Consider the following 21576-nt stretch of genomic DNA (forward strand, 5'->3'; position numbering starts at 1 on the left):
CAGTGTTTGGGGTCCCCCGCCTGGCCTGAAGGCGGTCACTGAACACCAGCACTGGAGGAGGGATCTCGGGTGTGAGCTACTTTTTTTTTTTTTTTTTTTTTTTAAATTTTTTTTTTTTTTTAACGTTTATTTATTTTTGGGACAGAGAGAGACAGAGCACGAACGGGGGAGGGGCAGAGAGAGAGGGAGACACAGAATTGGAAGCAGGCTCCAGGCTCTGAGCCATCAGCCCAGAGCCTGACGCGGGGCTCGAACTCACAGACCGCGAGATCGTGACCTGAGCTGAAGTCGGATGCTTAACCGACTGAGCCACCCAGGCGCCCCGGGTGTGAGCTACTTTTACAGCTCATTTTTGGCGAGAAGGAAAAGACAGAAGATGCCATCAGTTTCTCTTTAGGTGCCTTCAGGCAAATCCTACTAGTACTTTTATTTTTGTGGGCAAGGGCTGGGACGTTGAAGAGGGAATGGAAGCAGATGGCTCTGTTTCCTTCTGGTCCTTAGTGGCCTTCCACACCCACTGGCTTTTGTCTGTGTCTGGCCAGGGTTATTACTAGAAGCTGTGACCTTCTGTGCAGCTTAGTCTCAGGGAGTCCCCATTCAGTCCTGCTCACTGGGCCTTTACGATAGAATACAGGGTCTCCTGCGGGCTCTCCTTGGGAGGGGTGCAGGGAGGGGCTGCCAGTGACGAGGAGCTGGAGAGGGTGAGGGAGGCATAGAGGATGCCACCGTCATCCTGGGCTTCACCCTGGTGAGAATGAAGAAGAAGGGCTTGAGTGGAAGGGGAGCTGTCCCCAACTTAGAGCGGTAACCCCATAACTGAGTGCCCCACCAACACCACAGTTCCTCTATTCCATCTACCCCACCTTCTCCAAACTTCTTTTTAATTCCTTTAGGCTCTAGTCTGGGCTGCTTACCTTGGGGTCCAGCTTGGGCTCTGTTTTTTGTCCTAGAAAAATTCAAGGTGTGCTGGGGTCAGGTGGCATGTCAGCCAGGGCAGAGAGATGCGCGGGGGGGCCTTGGGGAGTGAGATCATCTGCTAGGTCAAGACCAGGGTCAGGCCAGAGGGATGGGTGGGACAGGGAAAGAGGAGAATGCTGAGGCAGGTGTGTGGGCAGGGGGTGTGTGAGGAAGGGCGGACCAAGGTGGAGAGAGGGGAGTGTCACAGTAAGAATTTACCTGTAATCCCGATGTTCTCATACTTCTCCTCAGTGTTTTGGACCGATTCCCTGTGTGCGAAGGAGAGGGCGGGAAGTGCATTAGAGGCTGGGCAGAAGTGGGTTCAAACCTCTGTGGGAGCTCTGCAACCCCCTGACACTCAGGTGAGCCAAGGTTTGAGGCTCTCAGGAGGCCTGGGAGAAGATTGAGAGGCAGTTTGCCGTGTAGCCAGTAGAGGTCCTGAGATTCCCTTGAAGATAGATCATCCCGGAGAAGCGGCTTTGTTGGAAGAGCCATCAGAAGTGTGGTGATGGTCTTCTGGCCGGTGCCCAGGTGGGAAGGGAGAGAGGGGAGGGAAGGGGCTGGGAGAAAGAAAGAATGGAATAGGGAAGATGGGCTGGAGGAAAGGGGAGGATGAAGAAGAGAGCTCTGGAGGGAGGGAAAGAGGGAGAAGGCCTGGTGGTGGAGGAGAGAGAGGTGAGGCTAAAAGCTAAGGAGGGAAGTGGCTGTGAGAAAAGAGGTGTCCACTGGAAGGTGAGGAGGAGAGCTGCTGTCCCCATAAGGACCTTCCTGTTTCCCAAACAGGACAAGCACTCACCTGGCTACGGTTCTGGCTTTAGTCTGCAGACCTGTAGGGGAACAGCAGCATGTCAGGGTGCCATCCACAGAAGGCATCTCTCCTCCCTGCCTTCCTGCTCTGTGTGCTCTGAGACCACCCCTAGAGAGGTCAGGGCAGCGGAACAACTCTGTTGGACCCACCTGGGACTCTTGAGTGGCACCTGCTGGCACTCTGAGGCTGCCCAACCCTGTTCCGTGGTTGTTCTCAACACTAAATCAAGAGAATCGCTCTTGCCTGCTCGCTCTCGCTCTCGCTCTCTCTCTCTCTCACCCTTTCCCTTTGCTTCCTTTCCCCTTCCTTGAATTCCTCACCCATCCCTCCACCTGCTCCTTCCACTGCTGAGCCCTGGCCCACCCACCTCCTCCTCCCCCTCCTTTGGCCCTTATCATAGACTCACAGCTCTCTCATGCCCTGATACACTGGCTTTCCATGTTTCTCTCCCCTCTCCTGAACCTCATGGCTGGAATCTGTGTCTGCGCTGCAGCCAGTTTCTCTCCACCCTCTGCCACTGAAACCTCTGCTGTCCCCCTGCCACCATCTCCCCTCCTGTCCTTCTGAGTCTGTCTACAGCATTTCCCAAGGATCAGCCCCTGGTTCACAGACATCCCCTCCACCACCCAACACTATCCTGGGAGGTCCCATCATCGACAGGGACAGCCCTCTGAACACATGGGACTCCTATGTCCCCCCCAACTCTAGTGACCTCCACTCCACTCAGCCATACCCTGGACTCCTTTTTATCCCTGGGATTGAGAACTCTGAAATATTAAATGCCAGCATCATTTTTATACTACAACTTTCTTTCCTTCCAGCTCTCTTTTACTATCAGCCTGTTTGGTATATCTGTGTTTTGACCCTCTGATAATCCACTTTCTTTTGGGCTGTCCAAGCTCCCTGATGATCCTCTACTCTCTACTCCTACCCTTTCACTAGCTCCTTGACTGCCTGTGTTCCCCTATCCTTATGCCACACTTAGCTGACACAGCTCTAATTCTGGATGTGGCTGATGGCAGAGAATGCTATTTGCTTACCTGATATCCATTCATTTCTTACTTTTTAAAAAAGATTTTATTTTTAAGTAATCTCTATACCCAACGTGGGGCTCAAACTCACAACCCCGAGATCAAGAGTCACATGCTGTAGTGACTGAGCCAACCAGGTGCCCCACCATTCATTTCTTCTTACTTAGTTACAGAACCTTGATTTTATTTGGGGTGGCAGTATGCTGCCCTACTGATAGATGTGGGACACAGGAGTACATCCTAGCCAGTAAGATTCAAAGGGAAGTTGGAGGTAAGATTTTCAGGAAGCCTCTTTAAAAGGAGGACAGACAGCTGTGGCATAGTCTTTTTTTCCTTCCTTCCTCCTGTTTCCTGTCTGGGTTCAAAAATAATGGCTGGAGTCTGAGCAGCCATCTTGGATCATGAGGCAACCTTCAGGATAAAAGCCAGTGGCCAGGACAGTGAGCAGGAAAATAGAAGTCTGAGTGCCTAAGGACAATGGCCTCTGCTATCTGTTTCCTCATCCTTTTATATAGGGGAAAGCAATAAACTCAGTCTTAGTTAAGCCCTGTTACTTTTGGTCTCTGGTGCCAGCAGGTGAACATAACTCCTAATGAACAAGTCCCAGAGGGTTCTAACCTGCATGAGGAAAAACACGCGGCGATGCTTTTACACAGTTTATGGCTTCTCATCTGAGTTGAATTCTTAAATACTGTCTTCCATTTCCTCAATGACTATGTCACATTTTTCTTCATCTCTAACCCTCATCCTGACTCTAGAGACAACCACTGTGATTTTTCCTCTGCAGAATTAAAAACAATTCCTATACCTTTGAGTTTATCAATGTTTTTATTCATGGCTTTTATGTTTATGTCATATATAGGGAGATCATCAACACTCCATGGTTATAAAATAGTCTCACATGCTTTCTTCTGGTGCTAGGGTTCTTCCCCCCACATTTAACTCTTTGATTGATCTCCATGGAATTTATTTTGGTGCAAATTATGAGATAATATTATTTTCTCAGATGGCTGTTCAATTGTTCCATCACCATGTATTGAATTATTCATCTTTCCCCATTGATTAGAAATGCCAGATTTTAACCTACTAAATTCCTGAATATATTTTGACCTGTTTTGTCCTGCCTATATTTGGGCTTTTCTCTTTTAATACATTGGTTTATCTGTGTATGAATATGACAGCATCGAATCATTTTAATTATTGCAGCTTAATAATTACAGGTGCTAGTGCTCACATAGTCCTTATTCTGTGCCAGAATCTGTTCTCAATGAATTACATTTAATTGTCGTGACAACCCCCAGGGTGAGTACTATTATTATTCTCATTTTACCGATGAGTAAGTTGAGGCACAGAGTAATACAACCACTGCACCAGAGTTTCCCCAGCCAGGATTTGAGTGCAGGCAGTCTAGATTCTATGCTGCTCACCTCTGTGCTTTAATATCTGATAGGGCTAATCTCCTCTCACTGAAATCTTTCTCTAGAGGAATTTCAAATTAGTATTGGAGGGTGTTGGGGTGTAAATAATTAATGTCTCTAGCCCTGTCCTCTCTGTTAGCTATAAATGCATACATCCAAATTTCTGATGAACCTCTAGGCTCAGATGCCACACAGGTATGTCTAACATGTCCCAAGCTAAAGAATCTGTATTCCCCACCCCCCCCCACCCTCCACCCCCAAACATGGTCTTTGACCTCTTGTATTCTCTAATTTGCTTGGTGGTTTCATCCAAGTTCTTCCCACTCCCTTGCCCCTGCACCAGCCTGATCACCAAATCCTACTGATTTTCTCTCTTGAACTCTTCCAGAGTCTGGCTCTATCCCTCCACCTACACTGTTACTGCCTTAGATTGGCCTGGCCCACCTCTGGCGCCTCCATCCCGGATGTATCTGGATGGAGAACTGCTTCATGTTGCCTCTAGGAGCAGAGGCTCTTGGGTGTGATTTACAAGGTTCTTCTCCCATCTCTAGCCTCCTCCACTGCATGGAGCTGCTTAGAGTTCTCCCACTGCTTTCCCGTACCTGCAGGGACAGTGACATCTTCACCACCCTCACCACTTGCCTGGCTAATTCTCTTATACTCTTTGAGACTTTCTGTAGTGTCACTTCCTATGGGAAGTTCTCCATGATTCCCCTCCTCTGTCCTAGACTACCACAGCTCTTTTCAAATGAGGCAGTCACCTCCTTTCCTCTCCCTCTGCCACTGAGTTCCTTGAAAGCAGGACCCACACTTTATTTACACTTGTATCTCCAATTATAAGCCAGACCCTGCAAGATAAGCCCTCAACCAATGCTTGCTGAGCTGAGTCAACTTCCTTTCCCTTCTGCTCTCTCCTTACTCTTCCAAGAGCTGACCCTCCCCTCCCCGTGAATCAAAAGATGAAGATTAGGGGCGCCTGGGTGGCTCAGTCCGTTGAGCGTCCGACTTGGCTCAGGTCACGATCTTGCGGTCCATGGGTTCGAGGCCCGTGTCGGGCTCTGGGCTGATGGCTCAGAGCCTGGAGCCTGCTTCCGATTCTGTGTCTCCCTCTCTCTCTGCCCCTCCCCCGTTCATGCTCTGTCTCTCTCTGTCTCAAAAATAAATAAACGTTAAAAAAAAAATTAAAAAAAAAACAAAAGATGAAGATTGATGATAAATGATTAAGTCAAGAGACAAAAACTAGAAAATGATCAGATTTGTGGGGCGGGACTGGTCTGGAGCAATGGTTCTCAAACTGGATCACACATAGACACCACTTGTTGAGATCTTTAAAAATGCAGATTCCCAAGCCCAGACCTCAAGGCCAGCAGGGATCTGCATTTTTAAATGCAGGATGACCTGGGGTCATTCTGATACTGGTGGGCTCTGGGAAACATTCAGTCGGGAAACTTGGGGACAAGTTGGAGGCGTAGCCCAGAACCACTTACCTTTGCTTCTCTTCCACCTGAGGAAGACAATCAGTCCCAAAACTGCTATTATGAGCACAACACCAGCCAGTGCCACCCCGACTGCAGCTCCCACACTCAGGGGTGAAGATGCTGAGCTCCCATTGTTCTCTACGACATTGAGGTCAGCTGTGATGGTGGCTGCGGTGGTGGTGCCCTTGGTGGTCGCCTGGGCAGCTGAGAAGACACGAGAATTTAGCAGATTCTCCTCTGGAGGCTTGAGGTATTTGGATGAAACTGTTACATCTCATTCCCTAGTTTGGGGAATATTAAGGGTGGGGAGGAACTCCAAGAAGAAATTAAAAACATGAATGGAATAGTCAATTCCTTAGAAAAAGTACCAAAACCAGAAAGAAGCCAGCCCTAAGAAAACTCAGAGGAAAAAATTAATGAAACCTACGTAGGAATAAATTTATTAGGAAACAGGACAACAGAGAGAATAATAAGTGCAGGGAGTGGTTATTTAGGGGAAAACAAACAACAAAAAACAAGAAAGAAATAAAACAGATAAGACTCTTGCAAACCTAACAAGAGTTTGTTGAAATCATTTGTGAGTGTATGCTCATTATAGGTTGATAAACTTAAAAAAAACTCTGAATTGGATGATTTTCTGAAACAAACAAAAATTTCTGAAAATGGAGTTAAGAAGTAAGACACTTTCACTGATAGGTAAACAAAGAAGTGAGGACTCTTGGGGCACTGGCCTGGCTCAATCAGAAGAGCAGGTGACTCTTGGTCTCTAGGTCATGAGTTTGAGCTCCACACTGGGGGTAAAGATTACTAAACAAAGTAAATAAACTTAAAAAAAAAAAAAAAAAGGAAATGAGAGCCCTATTAAAAACTACCTATCATAAAGATTCCAAGCTCAGGAGGCTGTATGGGTAAATTCTTTTTTTTTTTTTTAATTTTTTTTAATGTTTATTTTTGAGAGAGACAGACAGACAGACAGGACTGTGAGCAGGGGAAGGGCAGAGAGAGAGGGAGGCACAGATCCGAAGCAGGCTCCAGGCTCCCAGCTGTCAGCACAGAGCCTGATGTGGGGTTTGAACTCTCGAACCGTGAGATCATGACCTGAGCTGAAGTCAGATGCTTAACCAACTGAGCCACCCAGCTGCCCCTATGGGTAAATTCTTGTGAAAATTTAAAGAACAAATAATTCCCAGATGGATTCTAGAACACAGGGAAATATGGGAAAGAGGCAATTCTAATTTATTTCATAAAATGATAACATAACCCTGATGCTAATTTATCTATCTATATTTTTTAATGCAGGTTAAAACAACAAAAGGCTGGGTTTTTTACCGATCTGAGTGGAGGAAAATACCCAGTAATTGAGCAGTGGAAGGATAGGTGGGTACAACCTTTGGGAGTGCATTTGTAAAGTGTAACATACCCAGGTGTGCCCTTTGACCCAGTGCTTTCAATGCTAGAAATTTATCCTGTGGAAATGCTGGGCAAGTGTTCAAAGGCCTGTATTTAGGGGTGTTCCTTGCAGCTTTGGGATGCCCCAACAAGCTAAACATCTTTATTTATTTTTTTACTTGTTTTATTTTTTATTTTTAAAAATTTATATCCAAACTAGTTAGCATATAGTGCAACGATTTCAGGAGTAGATTCCTTAGTGCCCCTTACCCATTTAGCCCATCCCCCCTCCCACAACGCCTCTGGTACCCCTCAGTTTGTTCTCCATATTTATGAGTCTCTTCTGTTTTGTCCCCCTCCCTGTTTTTATATTATTTTTATTTCCCTTCCCTTATGTTCATCTGTTTTGTCTCTTAAAGTCCTCATATGAGTGAAGTCATTTGATTTTTGTCTTTCTCTGACTAATTTCACTTAGCATAATGCCCTCCAGTTCCACCCACGTAGTTGCAAATGGCAAGATTTCATTCTTTTTGATTGACAAGTAATACTCCATTGTATATATAGACCACATTTTCTTTATCCATTCATCCATAGATGGACATTTGGGCTCTTTCCATACTTTGGCTATTGTTGATAGTGCTGCTATAAACATCGGGGTGCATGTGTCCCTTCAAAATAGCACACCTGTATCCTGTGGATAAATGCCTAGTAGTGCAATTGCTGGGTCGTAGGGTAGTTCTATTTTTAGTTTTTTGAGGAACCTCCATACTGTTTTCCAGAGTGGCTGCACCAGCTTGCATTCCCACTAAACATCTTTAAATAGGACACTGAGTAAGTAGATACATTGTGATACATTATGGCATGGAGACACTCTGTGGCCTTTGTGTGTGTGTGTGTGTGTGTGTGTGTGTTTGTTCATTTTTGGGTGAGAATGCAAGCAGGGAGTGCAGGGAGAAGGGGACAGAGTATCTGAAGCGGGCTCTGACCTGATAGCAGCGACCCCAATGTGGGGCCTGAACCCAGGAATCAAACCATGAGATCATGACCTGAGCCGAAATCAAGAGCCAGACACTTCACTGACTGAGCCACTCTTGCACCTCCCTGCAGCCTTTAAAAAAAAAAAAAAAGCGTAACTGTACATGTACTGAACTGGAAAGATAGGGGAATAAAAATAAGTTGTAGAGCAGAATAGTAATGTGGTTTGATTCTATTTGTGTTATGTATCTATATCTGTATCTATATCTGTGAGAGAGGACATTTCCGCAGAAAGAAGTAGTGGCTGGAGAGATAAAGTGCAGAGGGAGGAATAGACTTTTCATTCGACTCCCTTCTGTATTGTTTGAACATTTTTAAAAAGGCAGCATAAGTATTACCAGTACCTTTACTATTTTCAAAATTTAATGTTTAGCAAAGTTACATAGGCACGTAAGTTAAAAAGTCCACACATTCCATAGTATATAAAGACAGCAGCCCCTGCATAAGCCTCTCACTCCCTTCCCACTCTACAGAGTCAACTGTTTTAGCACCTTTTAGTGCTAAAACCTTTTAGCTGTTTCTTTTGGCATTAACCTTGTATTTCTAAATCACAAGCATACACTGTTGTTACTTGAATGGTTGGAAGTATTGTTGATTTACTTCCTACCATTGAAATCGAGGATTTAGAACTCTCACACCCCTGTTTTCTCCTTTTTACTGGACAGTCCAGCATTCGATGTCCTTTTCATGAGATGGGGTCTTCACTTGGCTTTTGGGACACCATTCTCTTGTGGCTCTTTTCCTGCCTCTCTAGCAGCTGCTTGTTGATTCCTCCTTTTCCCAACCTATAACAGTCATGGGCCCTTCTCAGTTCAGTCCTAGGACCCGCTCTCTATCTACACGCACTTCCCAGATAATTTATCCAGTCCCATGGCATCAACTATCAGCGACAAACTGATCCCACCCAAATTTACATATCCAGTCATCTCTTCCCTGGCTCTCCTGAATCCTGTATCTCACTGCCTACTTACACCTCTGTTTATCTTGTAATGTCTCAAATTACAGAACTCTTGATTTCCTCCCAAACCTGTTCCTACCGCATGTCCCCCTCTCAGTAAATGGCAATGCCATCCTGTAAGAAGCTCAGGCCAAAAGCCTCAGAGTCACCCTTGCTTCTTCTCTCTTTCTTACCCCCCACATCCCATCATCTGCAAATCCTGTCTGCTCAGTCTTCAAAATATAACCAGCATCTCACCTGCCCTTGTTGTCACCCTTCAGGCACATCACCTCTCACTGGTGTCCCTGCTTGTGACCTTGCTCATCTTTACAGTCTTATTCTCTATACAACATCTGGAGGGACACTTGTACAATGCACATCAGCACAGCAGGAAACCCTCACTAGACTCATTACACTGAGTAAAAGTTCTTTTCTTGGCTTTCAAAGCCACACTGGACTGGCCCCCCCACTGCCTGTTCTGATCTCACCTGCTGCCACCATCAGCCTCTTTATCTGATTCAGCCACACACTTGTCCCACCTCATGGCCTCTGCCCTTGCTGATCCCTCTTGACTGGAACATTTTTCTCCAGACCTCTCCCTGACTTCCTACAGATTTGTGCCTAGGCTGGATTTTTATGCTGGCTTCTCTTAGATCCACTCCCCAGCTCCTCTCCACTTGCTTTGTGCCTTTGGAGGCTGGTCTTGGTGGACTCAATCCATGGGCTCTCTCACCAGCTGGTTCCTAGTCAGTAGCCAGTCAGAGTCACCATCCAGAGATGGAAGGAGAGAAGAGGGCAGATCATGGCATAGCCCTTGGTCCCCTGTCTGACAGGTCTTATATTAGGGTTTTCAGAGACACAGAACCAATGGGATATAGAAACAGATGTGGAGTTTTGAGGTGTTGGTTCATGTGATTATGATAGCTGAGAAGCCAGAGTTTGCTATCTCTAAACAAAAGGCCCAGGAAAGCTAGTGATGTAGTTCTAGGCCCAGACCTGTGGGTCTGAGAACCAGGGGGACCAGTGAGATTCCAAAGTCCCAAGAACCAAGAGCTCCAAAGTCTGAGAGCAGGAGAAGTGGAGATCCCTGCCCATCCTCTACTTTTTTGTTCCTTTAGTTCTCTCAAGGGTTTGGATGATGCCCACCCACTGCTAGACTCTTCTGGAAATACCATTACAGACTATCCAGAAAGAATGTCTTATCAGATCTCTGAGCATCCTGTAAGCTCACTCAAAACTAACCATCCCAGATATGTTGACTCTATCTCCCCAGAGGCTACAGCTCATCACTGGGTCCCCCTTCTTCCTACTCTGTTCCTCAGTCCTGGGGATGGTCTCAGGGGTCTCCCATCCCTGACTGGTTTCCCCATCCTGTGCCCTACTCTAAACTCTCCCCAGTCATCCTGTTTGAGCGGCTGCTTCCTGCCAGGACTCTGACTAATGTTCCCAGAGCCTTTGATGTTCCGTCTGAATAGAGTAGCACCCTTAGCAACCTTTATCCCTCAGATTCTGCTCCAGTTCCCTCCTTTTCTCTTTTCACCACCAGTGTACGTGCAGAATTAATTTGTTGGCTTTCCCTTGAGTCTTCTTGCTCATCCACACTTATGTACAAAGAGCATTGTTGTACACATGATTTGCTCTTTTTTTTTTTTTTTTTTTTTTTGCTGCTGTTTCCCCAGTGTCCAGATTAGCACTCGACATATAGTAGGTATTCAGTCAATATTTGTTGAATGAATGCATGAGATAATTTTCTCTTAGAATTTCAAGTCATTCAACCATTGTTTTCCAGCTTCCTCTGTTACTATGGAGACCGCCAAAGCCATTGTGATTCTTGAATCTCCTGCAGCCTGTTTCTTTCCTCCTTGGAAATTTGTTGGATTTTCTTTTTATCCCTGACGTTTTGAAATTTCATGTTGTAGTGTCCTGAAGTAGGTCTTTTTATTTGTAACCATTTTTCTGGGCTTCTTTGTTCTGGAACATTTCTAGAGTTATCTAGGATATTTTCTTTCAATGGCCTTATCTCTTCTCTGTGTCTGGAACTCCTGTTATTCAGAGGCTGGAGCTCTTGGGCCAATCCTCAGTTTTTCTTATCTTATAGTTTCTGTATTGAAAGGGCGGGCCTAGCCAGCCGACTCCATCTTGTTCTGTGTCCTTCACCTTGACCACACCTCCTCCCCTTGAGTAACCCCCCCCCCCCCAAGCCTAACAGGACGCGGACCCTTCCCCAGCCAATCGGCTGAGGCCATAGCCATTACCTCACCAACCGCCCCTAGGCCCCAATAAAACCTTTGTCCTTTTGAAACTCGCTCTCTCTCCCCAGTATCTCACTGCTGCGTCAGTGCAGGTAGGGGATTGAGCTCGAGCTAGCTCGAATAAAGGCTCTTTTGCTTTTGCATCGGACTCGGCTCCCTGGTGGTCTTTGGGGATCATGAATTCTGGGCATAACAGTATGACTTTACTATGGCAAATGGAAGAAATGACCACAAACTGGGTGACTTAAAACAATAGAAGTTTAGTTTCTCACAGTTCTGGAGGCCACAGGTCAGTTAGCAAGGTGTCACGGGCCGCAAAACCTCAGGAGGCTCTGGGGGAGAGTCTGTTGCCTACTTCTCCAGTTTCTCGAGGCTGCACCACTGAGTCTCTGCTCTGTGATCATATTGCCTTCTGCGATAGGTTCCCTCCACCTCCCTCTTAGAAGGAGGCTCCTGTTTGCATGTAGGGCCCATCCAGCTAATCCCAGGTTTCTTCACCTCAGAAGTCTTAGCTAAATCGTATCCCTTACCATGGAAGGTAATAATCATTAGTTTTGGGGACTGGGATATGAACACGTCTTTGTGGGGGCCGCTATCCAACCCACCAGTTCCCAAATCTGTGACTCTTTGTCTACCTTCTGCGAGATTTCCGTCAAGTTTTTCTTGCAACTCTTTAACCGAGTTTTCTATATTTGCCGTTATATCTTAAATTCTCAAGAGCTCCTTGTTTGTTTGGAAAGCTCCCTCTGTTATACAGGCTTGCGCTCTCTTAACTTTCTGAGGACGGTAGTTATCTGAGTTTCATTCTTCCTCCATTATTTTGATTTTTTCCAGGAACCCCCTCCCCCCTCTCCCCACTGCATTGGTTTTGCTGTGTATTTCATGGGGGAAGGATTCCTTAAGTGTTGAATGCAATCATATTTTTAAAAAAATCGTTTTTAACATTTATTCATTTTTGAGAGACAGAGAGCATGAGTGGGGGAGGGGCAGAGAGAGAGAGAGAGAGGGAGACACAGAATCCGAAGCAGGCTCCAGGCTCTGAGCTGTCAGCACAGAGCCTGACGCAGGACTTGAACTCACGGACAGCAAGATTATGACCTGAACTGAAGTTGGACGCTTAACTGAATGAGCTACCCAGGCACCCCTGAATGTAATCATATTTTTAAATGGCATCTCTAGCCTCAGGCATTCCAGGCACAGCAGAGACAAATGGTCAATCATCAGGACTGGGGGATTCCATGCGAGGCCAAGACCCCATCTTGCTGCCTTGGTTGCCAGTGTGTTGCCATGCTTGGTTGCCACGCTGATTGGTAGCTGTGTATGTGGTCTGGGAGAAAGTGCTTGTTAGCTAGTGGGCTGTAGGATGTTAGGCTTTCTGAATCCTTTCTGAGCCCATCAGATAGATTTCCTAGAGAAAAATCTCCTGATTTCTTGCCCATGGTAGGGTAGGGGATACCAGCTGGGCTATCCTGAGTCCTAGGAGGCATCTAAGGGGATAAGGCATTTAGGATCTCATCAGTTCACCAAGTCTCCAGTTTTAAAGACTGAACCCTTGCCCCCAGGTATGCCTAGGACTGCCCCCAGAGTCCCTCTGGTCCATTCTTTCTAGAAAGCAAATCTCCAGTCTCTGCTGGGTGGGGAGGGGGTGTAGAAGTTTCCCTGCTTCTTTTTATTGTTTTAAAACTTTTAAATGTTTATTTATTTTTGAGAGAGAGAAAGAGACAGAGTGTGAGTGGGGAGGTGCAGAGAGAGAGGGAGACACAGAATCTGAAGCAGGTTGCTGACAGCGCAGAGCATGACCTGGGGCTCGAACTTGCAGCCTGACCTGGAGCTCAAACTCTCAAACTGAGAAATCATGACCTGAGCTGAAATCAGCTGCTTAACCTACTGAGCCAACCAGCCGCCCCTCCCTGCTTCTTAAATACATTATCACCTAGTCCTCCACCTTTCCAACCCCCTTTTACTCCCACTGTCAGGGGTTCTGGGGTGGCTCTTCCTAAACCGTTGAGGGGTTTTGCAGTGTAAGAATTGCCTTTCTTTTGGCGCTCCCCACTGCCAAGATTATGCCAAGATTAAGATTATGGCTTAGCTCCCCTGGTCTCCTAAGCAGATACATTAGTCTAGGTCTTTCCAGCTTCCCAAATATTGTTTTTCACCACATAGCTCACATATTTTTTTGTCCCTGTGGATTTTTGTCTTAAAAAATTCTCTTTGGGGGGCACCTGGGTGGCTCAGTCGGTTAAGCATCCAACTCTGGATTTTGGTTGAGGTCATGATTTCATAGTTGGTGAGATTGAGCCCTGTGTTGGGCTCCATGCTATCAGCATGCTTGGGATTTTCTCTGTCCATTTCTGCCCCTCCCATGCTCTCTCTCTCAAAATAAATCAATGAACTTAAAAAAAATTATCTTTGCTGTCATTTTAGTAGGGTTTGGTAGGGAGAGGATGTAAACATGCATATAACCCACCGTCTTGGCCAGAATTTGTGCAATATTTTATAGTGAAAATTTAAAAAGATGAATATTCAGAAATAATGTTGCATATTAATAATAAAAATAAAAGATTTAAAGGAAAGCAATATCTCTTGTGAGATATTGACATGGTCTTTAGAACACACCCAAGGTTATTGAGGGCTATAAAACAGGAACCATTTCTGGGTGGAAGATTGTATATTGCACTGACTTCTGTTTTCATCAATTGCTTTCTAGATTTAATGCGATTCCAATGTAAGTGCTACCAATAGGTGTTTTCCTCAGAACCGGGCAAACTTATTCCAACATTTATGTGAAACAATAGGCCAAAACAATAATAAAGTTTTTGAGGAAGTAATGTGGTTCTGATGGAAATAGTCTTGTCAGCCACTGAAACATGACCAAGTTATAATCACTAAAACAGAGTGGTAGTGATATAAGAAAAGACAGAACAGTGAAATGGAGATGACAGACCAGAAAGGATGCTATTCTACAAAAAGCCCGGCCTAGGAGTCAATGGAGAAGAGAAAAATTATCCCATAAATGGGGTTGGGACAATTGATTCGTTTCTTGGTATGAAGATCAGTTTAATTCTTCACCTCATACCATATATCAAAATAAATTCTCACTATATTAATGTGTTTTATTGTGAAGTCATATAAAAATCAGAATAAATTAGGGGCACCTGGGTGGCTCAGTTGGTTAAGCATCCTACTTTGGTTCAGGTCATGATTGCAAGGTTCCAGAGTTCAAGCCCAGCATCAGGCTGTGTGCTGACAGCTCAGAGACTGGAGCCTGCTTTGGATTCTGTGCCTCCCTCTCTCTCTGCCCTTCCCTCCATCTGTGTCTCTCTCTCTTAAAAATAAATAAACATTTAAAAAATTAAAAATAAATTAATAATTTAAAAAATCAGAAGAAATTAAAATCTTTTCAGCCCCTAGGGGATATAGGATTTTTTGGCTAAGAAATAAAAGAGAAAATTATAAAGGAGAATACAATGAGATTTGCCTACAAAAGGAAAACATCTGTATGTAGAAAATATTGTTAAACTAGCCACAAACTTATCAGTTCTATTTGCTGCAAATATTCCTTTAGGGTGATGTCTTTGCATGGTGGCACCTCACTTGGGTTAAAAAAACGTTTCTTTTTATTACTTTCCTGTATTTTTTAAAAATATGAGTATAGATATCCAATTAATTGTATTAATTGAAAAATTAATTTACTGATGAAAAACTCATAGTAAATGTGACTGAAGTGAGAAATGAGGAAAGTTGGAGGATCAGGGAAGGAGGAAGAGGGGTGTGGGGAGAGCGAAAACCTCTCAAAAAGGCCATTTAAGGGAATATGGAGGAGGTGCCAGAAATAGAAATCCAACGCTGTCTTGCTAAATTCAGGTTGTGAGCCACTTTCTATTTGCTCTGAAACCAGCATGGTGGCCAGATGGGACAGTGGTTTACCAAGGGTGGGGTCACGGAGAGTATCCTTCCACCCAGGAGCAGTGATATGTTGTTAGAATTGTCAGTGCAAGTGATTATAAAGAGCAGACCTGGGATTTTTCGTTTTTAAGGAATTTTCTACAGATAATATCTACAGACAGTGCATCCCCTAGTGCCTACTCCTGGGAAGGGCTCCCTCCCCAACTGCTCTGGAGACCGACAAACCTAGGTTCAAGTTCCCAAGGCCTGCTGGGTAACATGGGAAGATCTGCTGCTGTAACACATCCCGTTCCTGGGTTAAAATAGGTGAAGACAGCAATAGGATCCGGTCAGCTGTGAAGCTGAGCAGCTACTAGGTTAAGAGTGGAGGCTCTGGGGTTAAATGGGGTTCAAGTCCTGCCTGCGCCATGCGTGTGGCTTTGGGCAGGCGTTTAGGCTCTTTGAGCCTCAGTTTCCCTATCTGTAACAGGAAGATAAGAGCAGTGCCTACTGTTACTGTGGGGTCGCGGGGAAGGTTGTTAACCAGGGTGACGTACACCTAGTTGTTCAACCTGACACAGTGCATGGTAAGCGGCAGCCGCCATATTTCTGCTGTCGATGGCATGTCTCAAAGGCCAGGATGGAGGAGCAAGATCGGAGTGGACAGTGGGGACGGTGCAGGCAGAGGTGGGGACCAGGGGTGGGGGGGGGCAAGGAGGGTAAAGAGGATGGAGGCAGGGGAAGAGGGGGGTGGGAAAGGAGAGGAGGGAAGGGGCTGGGGCAGGGAGCATTGTGGGCCAGGTTCCGAGGAGCAGAGCAGGAGAAGGACGCAGGGGGGACTGGGAAAAGAGGTAATGGGGCGTGGCCAGGGGACAGGGGTCTTGGGTCATAATTGGGTACCTGCTGTGTGTGCTGGGTTGAGCCCGCAACTGTGGGGAGACACAAGACTGGGGGCTGGCAGGGGCTACTCACAGGGACACAGGACAAAGGGAAGGCAGACCACGCCCTGAAGAAGTCAAGTCCACCTGGACAGCGTGGGGTGAGGGGAGGGAGGCAAGACTGGAGGCCCAGCTTGAAGCAAGAAGGGAGGATTCCTGGGCAGCCTGGAAGGTGCTGAGGCTGGGGGAGCGGGGTGGGGACTGGCTCCGGAGGGGGCAGTGAGGGGGATGGGCAAGGAAGCCCAGGCAGCCCAGGTTTGGGGAGATCCAGGAGAAAGAGTAAAGTTGGCAGAGGCCTGGGGAGGGGAGAGGGGTGGGGAGAGGAGTTTGAGAGAAGGGGTAAGCAGGAAGATTGGGGCCTGGGCCAGGCCTGGGGGATGAGGTCACCCTACAGGGTGGGTGTGGTGGCTGCCGGGCAGCTGGACTCACCGTCGGTAATGGTGAGTTTGGTCCCTGGGATGGACTGCCACACCTGTTTGCCGTCTCTTAGCGTTTCCACTTGGACCCGGCAAAAGTACCTATTCTCATCTTCTTTCCGCAGGTTCCGTATACACAGGGTGCCGGAGTTCTGACCCTCTCTCAAGTCCAGGGAGATCCGGTTCTTGAAATCCTTATGGACAAAACGCTGGGTACTGTTGTAGATGACCTCTCCATGGAAGTCTGTCCGTCTGACGGCTATACTCAGTCTGGGATCCTTGGCTAACTCCCAGCAGTAGAAGTAGGAGAAAGAGATGCAGGTGGAATCACCCTCGGGGGCTGAGAGAGACGCTGGTTGGTTGATCCCAAAGTCAGTGTTTGGACTGCATTCTTTTGAGCTGCCTGGAGGAGAGAGAGGAGACTTTGAGCCACTGGGAGAGATGAGGACGATAACCCCAGACCTTCTGGCACCCTCACTCACAGAGCACACCAAGTGTGGCAGATGGCAAGACTGGCCCTCTGGCCTGGGTGTCCCCCTTGCCGGGCTTGGGGTAGGGAGGAGGGTGAAGGGTTGGGGAGGACGTGGCACCATGGGACCAGCCCGCTGGAGCTGGGAGGCCTGGCCGGCTACCCCAGCAGACCCCTTCTCCAGCTGCCCAGCCACAGCCCTTCCTGGGGACTCCTGGCCCTCGGGGCAGAGCCAGGGTGTCCTGGACACTCACCAGCCTGCAGAGATGCCGGCAGCAGCAGCAGGGACAGCAGCAGGGACGGACCCATTGCCTCACTCTCCTCCCAGGAGAGGAGAAGCCAAGCAGCTCTGTCAAGGCCAGAGGGCAGGCCCTACAGAGGTGCCTCCTCGGGGAGTCCAGAGGAACGTGGAAAGCGTGGATCAGGTTCCTTCGGAAGAGCAAGGGAGGGTGAGCTTCCCCAAACTCGCGGGCCCCCGGAGTACCCAGCACTTCCTTTATCAATCTGGTTTCTTCTTTTTCTACATTGCAAAAGCGCCTCCCTTGTGGTCAGTGCACAGAGAGCCGTGAGAAAGGCCCCCAACTTCTTTCTTCACATGGAGGGCCATAGTTCATGGCCTTTCTTCACATGGCCATGGTTCATGGTTCTTTCTTCACATGGCCACCCCACACCTTGGCCATCTGTGGCCTCGCCTCTTCCATCTCAGCTCCTGGCCACCTCTCCTCAGGAGTCAGTCTCTGTCTCTCCAGCTCTCCTTCTCACTGGCTCTCGGCATCTCCTGGCCTCTTTCTGTCGTCCAGGTGAAAGGCTGCAGCAGGACCAGTTTGGCTCTTCCAGCCAGAGGACAGGCAGCCATGAGTCTCTGCCCAGCTAATGCCTCCCCAGAGGAAGGAGGAGGGACCCACTGGTGATCAGATGGCCTCCACCCCAGCACCAGACACCAAGGACACCCAACTTGCACCTGGCCGCTCTCCCTCCCAGCAGGGGCTCCCCTGCCCAGAACCCAGGCCTATCAGGCTCCTTCCCTCCCCTGGTCAGCTCCTTTTGTGCAGTCTCACACCATCCTTGGGGTTAAGAGGTGAGGGTGGGCCTTCTTGAGCCCATGCCTCGACCCACAGGAGGCAAGACTGGATCAGCAGGCCCCTCTGTCCTCCACTCCACAGATGAGGAGACCAAGGGCTCAGAGAAGCCCTGCCTCAGGTCATGTGACCCTTGAGGCAGGTCCAGGACTCAAACTCCAGTCTCGCTGAGTCCACAGAGCCTTCTGCTCCTTCTGGATGCTCCCACCAAGTTGCACCACACAACCTTGGGCCTTGGCTCCCTTCTGGGGGGTAAGCCCCAGGAGGCTGTATTTTTATAATGCTCCTTAGGTCATTCCCTCCACAGCTGTGAGAGCCCTGGCTAATTGGGAGCCTTCCTTGAGCAGGGGGGAAATAAGGCCCAGAGCAGTAATGAGTCACCCTCCGGACGGTCCCTGGACCGTCTCCAATCGAGGGCACTGCCAGCCTGTGACTGCTGGTGGGTGGGGATGAGATACTGGGGCTGAGACCATTGGTGACTCTCTGTGCTGGTTTTAGGAGGCTCAGCTCCCTCCCTCCCCAGAATGAGGTTGGCATTGGCTTACTCAGTAGATGGTGGGGATTGGAGAACATGATTTCATCACAGGAAGTGGCCCCATCTTCTGGAGGCCGAAGCAAGAAGACCAGCTTCCTTTCTCAGTTGCTTCCTCAGTCCTAATTTTCCCCCACACTTCTCCCAGGGCCTTCCAGGCAGCCCCTGCCCTGTCCCTGTGTCTGCATTTCTTGCACTTCCTCCTAGGCCCTAGGAGACAGGTTCTGCATTTTCATGGAATCCCCTTCTCTGAGCCAGGCCCTAAACATCCATTGCCTCATTTTCAGCCCTACGACATTGGGTGGTGGATTTGTTGTTTTCTATTTTCACCATCAGGAAACTGAGGCACCATCAGGAAGCAGCCTTAATGTCATGGAGTCCACTGGGCTGTGAAAGACATTTGGGTGAATGGTGACAGCTGGAAAGGTGGACAGAAGAGAGGACAAAGGACCGACTGCCTTTTTGGGAGTTCCTCTAGAGGGTGGCCTGCCCTGTCTGAGGGGTGACATCTGAATTTTATTCCCACCTTACCTCCCTGGCTGTGGAACCTGGCTGGACAGTCTCTTCTTTGCCAGGTCACCCAAGGAGGGGGCTGGACCCCACTAGGGGGTGCCCCAGCCCCTTCTGTTGGGCAGCGTGGCATGTTTACTCAACAGGCTCTGGGTCACTTTGGCAGAGTACCTGTCGCCCAGGTGCCTCAGGCCCTGCCTCTCCCATATACGATCTCCCTAGATGCAAGCTGCACATTCCATGCCATGTTCAAGCCCCTGGCCCCAGTGGGATCCCTATGAGACTTAAAATTAGGAGACATGATTTCTGCTCACAGATGGTGTGTGGTCTTTGTGTTTGTTCACCCTCCCTTGTCCTGGTAGCATGAGAGGGCCCTGTAATCAGCATTAAGCTGTGGCTCTACTCACAGAGGGGCTTCTGGAAGGAGGAGGGCCTGGTGTTTTGTGATTCCCTGATGGGCAGAGCCTAAATGCAGGTTTTTAGTCCAGGGGGTGGCTGTGGGGGAGGGGTCAGGAGTGGGGGAGGGGTCAAGGACAGAGTGAGGGCTATGAGCTGTGGACCACAATTTGAGAATACGGCTTACATCTTCCTCCAAGTTCTCCTAAGTTTCTGTTCTCCCTTCCTCATTGGCCACATCTGTCACTGTCCCAGTCCCTTCCCCTCCATGGCACCTCACCCTGCTCCTGCTTTTCCCCCAAGATCAGGAGTAAGGCAAAGATGTCTGCTCTCACTACCTCCATTCATTGTGGTGGAGGTTCTAGCTTATGCAATAAGGCAAGACAAAGAGGTAAAATTGTTCTGTGTTTTCTGAGAATCTGTATTTATGTATTTGGCAGTCATTCATCACATGGCAATTGTATTGACTTTTTTTTTTTTTTAATTGCATTCTTGATGCTCTGGCAGTTGTGGCCTTGCTGACTGGGAAGAGATGGCCCCTCCCAAGGCTAGCCTATTCTTAGATCTAGGGAAAAGCCTCCCAGCATGCCTTTCATATGCAAACTAACCCATGAGACCCGTACTCTAAAACACTACTTTTATCTAATTCTCACACACCAATCCAGTATTTCCTCTGCCCTGAGTCAACCCTGTCCTCGGTGCCAGACAACTAAAGATAACACTTGTAACCCAAGGCCCATTCAAATTAGTCAAACTAGCCAATCCTAAACTGGTTCCTCTTCCTTATCTTGTCTTGCCAGGGGAAAACATAATAAAGGCTGTGATCTATGCCTTCTGCTTGGTCTTGCTTCTGCCTCCTCTAGTGTTTCCCCAGGTGGCCCTCTATGGCATGGCATTTTCCTTCTCTGCAAGAAATGTCAGTTATAAAAACCTTTCAGTGTCATTACCCTCTCTGTGTCATCACTCAGTCTCCTGTATAAATTAAAACTCTGTGGGTATAAGAATTGAGCCAAAAGGCATCCAGATTGAAAAGGAAGAAATAAAAACTCTTTATTTACAGATGACTTGGTGCTTTATGTAGCCAATCCAATGGAATCAACAAAAAAACCCACTAGAACTATAAGTGACTTAAGCAAGTTCACAGGAATCAAGAGCAATACACAGAAATCAATTGTTTCCTATATACTAATGACAAAAAATGGAAGTCAAAGGAAAACACTATCACTTACAATAGCTACAAAAATATGAAATATTTAGGGGTGCCTGGGTGGCTCACTCAGGTGTCTGACTTTGGCTCAAGTCATGATCTCACAGTTTGTGGGTTCAAGCCCTGCGTTGGGCTCTGAAATGACAGCTCAGAACCTAGAACCTGCTTCAGATTCTTTGTCTCCCTCTCTCTCTGCCCCTCCCTCACCCACACTCTGTTTTTCTCTTCAAAATAAATAAACATTAAAAAATATTTTTTAAAAATATTAGGGGTACCTGGGTGGCTCAGTTGGTTGAGCATTTGACTTCAGCTAGGTCATGATCTTGCCGTTCATGGGTTTGGGACCTGTATCGGGCTCTTTGCTGACAGCTTGGAGCCTGGAGCCTGCTTTGGATTCTGTGTCTCCCTCTCTCTCTGTTCCTCCCCTGCTCACACTGTGTTCTGTCTCTCAAAAACAAACATTAAAAATTTTTAAAAAATATGAAATACTTATAACAGAATATGTGCAAGATCCAAACAGAACTAGAAAACATTACTGAGATAAATTAAAGATTGACGAATGGAGATTTCCTACGTAAGTATGAACAGTATCAATGCTGTTCAGAAGTCAGTTCTCTCCAAATTAATATGTAAATATAACACAATCTCAGTCATAGTCCCAGTAAGCTGTTTTGTAGAAATTGGAAGCAATTCTAAAATTCCTATAGAAATTCAAAGTACTTAGTACTTAGAATTCCTATAGAAATTCATAATACTCAAAGTGCTATCTCTAGTTGTCTGAAATTGAAGAACAAAAACGGAGGATTTATGTTACCTGACTTTAAGACTTACTGTAAAAC

The 21576-nt window shown here is 47.2% G+C and overlaps 1 protein-coding gene across 3 annotated transcripts; it reads right to left on the reverse strand.

Moving 5' to 3' along the window:
* Window positions 1–406: 406 nt before the first annotated feature.
* LOC109251071 (paired immunoglobulin-like type 2 receptor alpha) lies at window positions 407–17958 on the reverse strand. Of its 3 annotated transcripts, XM_053893928.1 has the most exons (7): window positions 17268–17943; window positions 16558–16947; window positions 5702–5896; window positions 1754–1784; window positions 1177–1226; window positions 915–946; window positions 407–745 (listed from the first exon to the last, which is right to left on the reverse strand). In XM_053893928.1, exons 1-7 carry the CDS (start codon window positions 17320–17322, stop codon window positions 608–610), a joined length of 891 nt encoding a protein of 296 aa, XP_053749903.1. In that variant the 5' UTR covers window positions 17323–17943; the 3' UTR covers window positions 407–607. The 3 variants fall into 3 exon arrangements, with proteins under 3 accessions (XP_053749903.1, XP_053749905.1, XP_053749904.1); XM_053893930.1 differs by lacking the exon at window positions 915–946 and having other exon boundaries at window positions 629–745; window positions 17268–17952; XM_053893929.1 differs by lacking the exon at window positions 407–745 and having other exon boundaries at window positions 919–1033; window positions 17268–17958.
* Window positions 17959–21576: the final 3618 nt, after the last annotated feature.

This window comes from Panthera pardus, unplaced genomic scaffold, assembly GCF_024362965.1.
Source record: "Panthera pardus isolate Hobbes unplaced genomic scaffold, ASM2436296v1 HiC_scaffold_4, whole genome shotgun sequence".
In the NCBI taxonomy this organism is placed as follows: Eukaryota; Metazoa; Chordata; class Mammalia; order Carnivora; family Felidae; genus Panthera; species Panthera pardus.

Excerpts from the sequence above, each read along its gene's own strand:
- LOC109251071 (XM_053893928.1), bottom strand. The coding sequence starts at position 17,322 with ATGGGTCCGTCCCTGCTGCTGTCCCTGCTGCTGCTGCCGGCATCTCTG. Across the intron at positions 5,897-16,557 it reads CAAACTCACCATTACCGACG|CTGCCCAGGCGACCACCAAG; the intron begins GTGAGTCCAGCT and ends GTGTCTTCTCAG. Across the intron at positions 947-1,176 it reads TGAGAACATCGGGATTACAG|GACAAAAAACAGAGCCCAAG; the intron begins GTAAATTCTTAC and ends GAATTTTTCTAG.